Below are 7,491 nucleotides of genomic sequence, written 5' to 3'. Positions count from 1 at the left end.
TGCTTTGCTCTTGTTAGTACTTGTTGTCCTGTATCACTGTACTTGCATTCATACCTGGTTCATTATGTGACAGCAGTATGCATGATAGCTTTGTTTATCAATTGTTTGCTCCAAATTATCTGGTCTATATGAATGGTTACATTAGTGTAGAATATATCCAATGCCAATGAAAATATTTAGCTCTGCATTGTTCTTGTAAGTACCTGCTGTCCTTTATCAGTGTACTTATATTGACAGGTAGTTGTTCACATACCATCACTCTGCAGCTTATTTTCCTTTGCCCTCCATTTTCTACACAGCAGATCTATATTTAGTCTTACCATAAGGTTGGATAACACTGATGGTCCTGAAGAAGTTTAGCTCCGCATTGCTCTTGGCTATACCTTTTGCCTGTATTGTTGTACTTACATTTATAGCTACTTGGTGTTGACACACGAACACATCACGTGTACCCTCGACGCCGGGGGTGATGCACCGCAGCTCACGTCGAAGGAGACCCGACCGACAGTGCAATACGCAAGACAGTCGACGGGCACTTTTGCAGACCCGAAAATCCCACACCCCCGCGGAGGGACCCCGTCAGGGAGTGCGGCGGCTATGGGCTGCCCTAGGTCGATTCACTCGCCCCTAGAGCCTCGAGATTCGCAGCTCTCAAACAAGAAGAACAGCGAAGAACGAGAGAGAAAAACGGTGGAGAGATAAAACGTAGACTGAAAAAGTAGTATATTGATTTGTTCGATTGTGTGTTGTCTCAATCGGCCGTCACCCCCAACATATATAAGAGGCGACTGGACTTCCCGTACAAGCAAAGGATTTATCTAGGCTTTCCTTACAAGAAAATTACATCAATTCATGTCCAAAACTCTAGTCAAATTCGGACTGGTTTTATCCGAACTTTCCAAAACTGTTCGGTTTAAACTGGCTGTACTTTGAGAGTCCTTTTTGTGGTGACAAACGACCTCGGATGGAAACGAGCCCAAAAGCAATCTTGACCACTTCGACGAGACGAACATCTTTCATGTTGAACGTTTTTTGATCAGAGGTCATCTCGAGGGTCAAATCGCTCGCGCAAAACAGCTAATTACTCACGCAGCTCATCAGACATACCCACATATGTGTCTGGTTCCGGGCATCATATTTTGCTCGCTGGAGGGTCTCGATGTGCGGGCTCTAACTTTTGCATACGACCTCGGATTGAGACAATCTTTATATCAAAACCGATCGTTTTGACGAGACGCACAACTTCCGTGTACAACACTTTTCCATCCAAGATCATCTGAATAACCTTCTGAGCCCATCTTCAACTTCTCGGCGGCTTGACTATCATAGCCTCCACCCCGGCAGGCCTTCCACCTGGGTAAGCTTTCCATACCGGCAAGGTTTCTACCCGGCAAACTTTCACATCAGCAAGGTTTAACCCCGGCAAGGTTTCTACCTCAGCAAGGGTTCCTTCCCGGCAAGAGTTCCTCCCCGGCAAGGTTTCTCCCTCGGCAAGATTTCACACCGGCAAGCTTCTGCACCGGCAAGGTTTTACCCCGGCAAGGTTTTCATGCAGACGGCAAAGGCCAAATACTTTCTCACTCAGGGCCGGCCCGTGAAGTGTTGCCTCTAACTTTTGCATACGAACCCGGATTCTTGACCATGCCAAAATCTGGTGTCAACACATGTCCCCCTGTTTTTCGGCAAAGCTTGTATGCCGAAAAATAACTTGTGTTTGTTCTAAGGACGATGTCAAGACCCCATCGGCCATTTATTTTTCTTAGGGCGATAATTATGTATCGGCCATTGCCTATTTAGGCTTCTTGCCACACACTCGGGTGATATTTCTTCAAGTACTTGCCATTGAGAGCTCGAGGTAACAATGCCCCTTGTACGGATTCCACCAAATATGAGTTTCCGGGAACTATTCTTGTAATCCTAAAAGGACCTTCCCAACTTGGAGACCACTTCCCGAAATTTTTATCTCTTGAACCAATCGGCAGAATCACTTTCCAGACGAGATCACCAACTTGGAAATTCTTCAACTTAACTTTCTTATTGTAAGCTCTTGCCACCCTCAACTTGTCTCTCTCTATGGCCTTCAAAGCAGCCAAACGTTTATCGGCAACTTCATCAATGTTGTCCATCATTAAGTTATAAAAGTCTACTGCCGATAAATCATTTTGCTTGTCTATTCTCAAAGCATTCAAATTTACTTCCACCGGTAAAAGAGCCTCTTGACCATATACTAGCTCATATGGAGTCACCTTCGTAGCACCATGCCTTGAGATCATATGTGCCCACAAAGCCTCAGACAACAACTCATGCCATCTCCTTGGATTATCCTCAATCTTCTTCTTGATGAGTTTGATTAAAATTGTATTGCTAGACTCAGCTTGTCCATTGGCTTGAGCATAATATGGAGAGGAATTGAGCAACTTTATGTTATAAAATTCGGCAAATTCTCTGACTTGGTGTGACATAAAAGATCAGCCTTGATCTGTAGTCAATGTTTCAGGAATGCCAAATCTATGAATAATGTGCTCGGTTATGAATTTAATTACCTCCGCATGTGTCATGTTCTTGAGCGGTACTGCTTTAGACCATTTAGTGAAATAATCGGTTGCCACCAATACGAACCGATGCCCCTTTGAGGAAGACGGATGAATTTGTCCAATAAAGTCTAAACCCCATCCTCTGAAAGGCCACGGCATGATAATGGGATGTAACATAGCAGCAGGAGCCAACTGAATATCACCAAATTTTTGACAAGCTTCACACCCTTTGTAATATCTGAAGCAATCATTAATCATAGTCGGCCAATAAAATCCAGCACGTCGTAGCAACCATTTCATCTTGGGAGTTGACTGATGAGTGCCACAAATACCTTCATGGACATCCCCCATAGCAACTCTCGCTTGGTCCTCGTCCAAGCACTTTAGAAGAACATCATCAACCGTTCGGCGATAGAGACCATCATCTCTCATTGTGTATTTAAAAGCCATACGCCGAACAGCCCTGTCCACCCTTCTACTAGGATCACACAAATAATTAACAATGGGTTTCCTCCAGTCTTGATTTTCTCCTGCATTGAATATTTCATTAGTGGCTGAAACAGTGGGCTCCGGTTCGGCCTCCCCTATGTTGGCAAGACTCGACATCGGCTTTTCAGAAATATGAAACACGCCATGATCAACATGATAGTCGGATGCTTGTTGTGCCAACTCATTTGCTTTCCAATTGTCATGTCCAAATATATGAGCAATGCTAAAATAATCCAAAGTAGAAATTATATCTAGACATTTATCAAGATAAACATTAAGAAATTCCTCAAAACATTGAAAGACTTTGGATATTTGTTGCACTACTAATAACGAATCACCATAAGCCTCAATATGTGTAACACCTATAGCAAGTAACATCTCTAGGCTGAATAACAATGCTTCATATTCGGCTTGATTGTTTGTACAAAAATATTCTAAGCGGCATGAGGCTTCAAAAACTGCACCATGAGGAGATATGTAAACAATACCAACACCTTGGCCATTGCTACAAACTGAACCATCAAAATATAATCTCCACGGTACTAATGAGACAAGGTTTATATCAATGTCATGCTTGTCATCAATCCGATGTTCAATAATAAAATTAGCAACGATTTGGCCTTTCATGGATTTTAGAGATTCATAAGCCAAATCATATTCAATCAAAGCATAAGCCCACTTGCCAATTCTACCACTAAGAATTGGCCTATGCAGCATGTACTTAATGACATCGGTTTGACAAGCTACTACACAAGCACTCGGCACTAAATAATGTCTCAATTTTGTGCAAGCATAATATAAACATAGACATAATTTTTCAAACAATGTATACCTTGTCTCGGCATCCAATAAGCGGTGGCTCAAATAAGTGATGGCATGCTCTTTTCCTTTGGTTTCTTGAGTCAGAACTGCACCAATAACTCCTTCCTCTGTTGCAATGTAAAGCCTGAAGGGTTCCCTATACTTGGGTGCTTTCATCACCGGAGGAGTGCACAAATAATTCTTGATCATATCAAATGCTTCTTGTTGTTTTGCCCCCCAAGTGAAATCAGCATCATTCTTTAACCGAAGGATAGGAGTAAACGCATCAACCTTCCCTGACAGATTAGCTATGAACCTCCTCAAGTAATTGACCTTGCCAAGGAACTTTTGCATATCTCTCTTGCATGTTGGAGCCTCCACTTTCTGTATGGCCTTTATCTTTTTGGGATCAATCTCTATGCCATCTTCATGGATAATGAAACCCAAAAACTTACCAGCTGACACGCCGAATGCACACATCAAAGGATTCATCTTCAGTCCATACTTTTTCATTCTTTCAAAAGCTAAACGCAAATCGGCCAAGTGAGATTCAAAAGCATCCGATTTGACAACAATATCATCAATATAGACTTCAAGTATGACACCGAGTAAATCATGAAAGATCAAATTCATAGCCCTTTGATATGTTGCCCCAGCATTTTTTAATCCAAATGTCATCACTGTCCACTCGAATAAACCAAGGAAACCAGGGCATCGAAAAGTTGTCTTGGACATGTCTTCTTCGGCCATAAAAATTTGATTCTATCCGGCATTACCATCTAGAAAGCTAATAACCTTATGTCCAGAAGCATCATTAATAAGCATATCGGCTATTGGCATGGGATACTCATCTTTTGGTGTAGCCCTATTCAAATCTCTGAAGTCAATGCACACCCTCAATTTGCTGGATCCTTTCTTCTCCACTGGGACAATGTTAGAAATCCACTCGGCATACCTGCAAGGTCTAATAAAATTAGCTTTAAGCAAACGACCGATCTATTCCTTGATTCGGTCATATGTTTTTGGATTAAACTTTCTGGCCGGTTGTTTATATGGTCTAAAACCAGCCTTTATAGGTAACCGATGCTCCACTAGCTCTCGGCATAAACCTGGCATCTCATGATATTCCCATGCAAAGCAACAAACATATTCTTTCAATAGCTCGATTAACTTAGCTTTACAACCGGCTTTCAAATTTTTGTTTATAAACGTTGGCCTAGAAATTGAACCATCTCCTATATCTATCTCTTCTAATGGATCGGCCGATGTAAAACCTTGTCCTAATTTATCCATATCATCTAACTCTTCTATGGACTCATACATATCGTTCTCATTGGACCGATAGTCTACAAGTCGCTTTTGTAACCACTCTGAGTTAGGATCCATTTAAACATATCATACCTTGGAGCCGATTGCATTCAGTCGGCTTTAAAGAGACAGGCACGAAACCATTCTTCGTCGCGCTGAGAAAATCGAACTCTGACAAGTCACGTCCCGTCAAGCAAGTAGCATTTGGGTGTTGCCAATCCACCGATGCCTCGGCCAAAGCAACACAGGCCGAGTTATCCGCATGAATGACTTCCACTTCATCATCAACCCACTGGATCAAAAACTGGTGCGTAGTGGATGGCACGCACTGGTTTGCATGAACCCAATCACGGCCTAGTATGACGTTGTAGTTACCTTGCACCTCAGCGACAAAGAATGTGGTAGCCAAAGTTTTACTTCCCACCGTGAGCTCCACATACATCACGCCTTTGGCTTCAGTTTTCTCTTTGCCTTCAAATCCATTGAGCACCATGTTGGTCTTTATCAACTCTTCATCATGCAGCCCCAATTTTTTAAAGACCGAATACGGCATAAGATTCACCACAGCACCACCATCAACAAGCATCCGAGTGAGCGGTGACCCATTGATATGACCTCTGAGATATAACGGTTTCAGATGCGTTACTGGGTCTTTTTGCTTCTCGAATATTGCGTTTTTAGGGCCAAAATCCAGCTGAGCCATCTCCCCTTCCTCATCTACAGCACGAAACTCAGCAGGTAAGTAATATACCATATTGATATCCATACCTTCATGAACCGGTGTAGACTCATAATCCAACATATCATCCTCTTCTTCAAGTGCATCCACCGATTCTGAAATCTGTCCAAGTGAAGGAGAAGTAAGAAGTGTCGCAGATGATATAATAGTTGTCGCATCGTCCTCCTTTGGTGGCGCAGGTGCTGCTGTGATAGGTGTAGAAGCCACTGCATCTTGTATTTGTTTAGGCCTCCACACTTGTTTTGTAGGCACCATGGGCCGAGTGTCATTGAACAACTTATCCCTTTGCTTCTCGGCCTCTTGTTCTGTCATCTCTTGACTCCTTAACCTCTGTAGTTTCCTCTTTTGTGTCTTTGTCAGCCCTGGAGGACACCACTTTGGCTGAGTGTATTTAGGATCTCTCGTCTTTACTTGGCTGGTGTTTCCTTCAAGGTCATTAGCCGAGTGCTTTGGCGCGATAGCAAGTATCAGCTCAGTCGGATTGCTATGCATAATCGGTGTTGTATGGTGAATGTTTCGGTGCCCAAGATGAGTGGGTCGGCATCGGTTTTTTCCTTGCCTTCGCTTGACTCGACCGCTGCAGCACTTGGCGACTTAACACGCCATTCTTGCTTGCCGACCCTTTTTTAATTATCTTGCATTGGCCGGTTGACACCATTGTTCAAACGGCCTCGTGTGGGATAAGAAAGTCTCTCATGAACGGGCCTCCTTGGTTCTGCCCAACCCGGATGAAAAGCATAAGGGGCCATTGGGGGCTGCCCCCATCCTCCATTGAAACCTCACATGTAGTATGGCGCATAGGGGAGTGGCGGCATCCATGGTCCCGGCGCCCACGACCCATATGGCCTCGCATGATGCTGAAATTCTTCCCGAGGAGGTGACCTTGAGCGCTTCAAATTTCATGACCGGTTAGAGCTAGAACTGGCCGCATGATTAGCATACTTGGACAGCAACATATCAAAAGTTGGCTTGATTTTCTTGTGCTGCACTTTAGCTTCATTCGTCTTCCACTTACCAACTTCTGGACTCTTGGGCTTAACAAATCTAATATGAGTGTTCTTTTGCACTTGTGGTTGCCCCCCGAGTGTCGGATTCTTGATGGTGATCTTGATTATCTCCTTGCCACCGGGTTGCTTATCAAGCACAACCTGTCTTCCCAAGATCTTGTTGTCCTCCTTGTCTTTCCTGGGCTCACCAACAATAACATTAGCTTTATTAGCAGATTCAGCTACCTCCGGCCGAATGAGTAGTTTCTTCCCCTCCAAATCCATGGTATTCATTGGAAAAGGTTGTTTATCAACTTGCATCTCAGAAAAGTTCAATCGTCCGTCATTAATGGCCGATTGTATCTGTCGTCGAAAACATTGCAATCGTTAGTAGCATGAGAAAAAGAATTATGATACTTGCAATAAGCGCGCCGTTTCAGCTCTTCAAACGCGGTAAAGTATGAGATATTCTAATAATCTTAGCCTGCAGCAAAGCATCAAATATTCTATCACACTTAGCAATGTTAAAAGTAAACTTCATCTCTTCATCACGATTCTTATGAATCAGTTTCAGATCATTGCAAGTAAATGGTTTGGCTTTAGATGGCCAAACAAATTCAGTAGCAAAAACATC

At 43.2% G+C, this 7,491-nt stretch overlaps 1 protein-coding gene across 1 annotated transcript; it reads right to left on the bottom strand.

Annotated features, from left to right (window-relative positions):
- Positions 1 to 3,474: 3,474 nt before the first annotated feature.
- Positions 3,475 to 6,126, bottom strand: LOC141042970 (uncharacterized). The gene is made up of 4 exons (XM_073511885.1): positions 5,226 to 6,126; positions 4,601 to 4,747; positions 3,856 to 4,348; positions 3,475 to 3,481 (listed from the first exon to the last, which is right to left on the bottom strand). Exons 1-4 carry the CDS (start codon positions 6,124 to 6,126, stop codon positions 3,475 to 3,477), a joined length of 1,548 nt encoding a protein of 515 aa, XP_073367986.1.
- Between the last annotated feature and the right edge of the window lie 1,365 nt (positions 6,127 to 7,491).

Source organism: Aegilops tauschii, chromosome 3, assembly GCF_002575655.3.
Source record: "Aegilops tauschii subsp. strangulata cultivar AL8/78 chromosome 3, Aet v6.0, whole genome shotgun sequence".
Classification (NCBI taxonomy): domain Eukaryota; kingdom Viridiplantae; phylum Streptophyta; class Magnoliopsida; order Poales; family Poaceae; genus Aegilops; species Aegilops tauschii.
This window is presented reverse-complemented; position numbering and strand designations above follow the sequence as displayed.

Coding starts and splice junctions, on each gene's coding strand:
- LOC141042970 (XM_073511885.1), bottom strand. CDS start 6,126: ATGGTGCCTACAAAACAAGTGTGGAGGCCTAAACAAATACAAGATGCA. Junction 4,748..5,225: donor TGAATGCAATCGGCTCCAAG/GTATGATATGTT, acceptor ACATTGTCCCAG/TGGAGAAGAAAGGATCCAGC. Junction 4,349..4,600: donor GGTTATTAGCTTTCTAGATG/GTAATGCCGGAT, acceptor ATTTGCGTTTAG/CTTTTGAAAGAATGAAAAAG.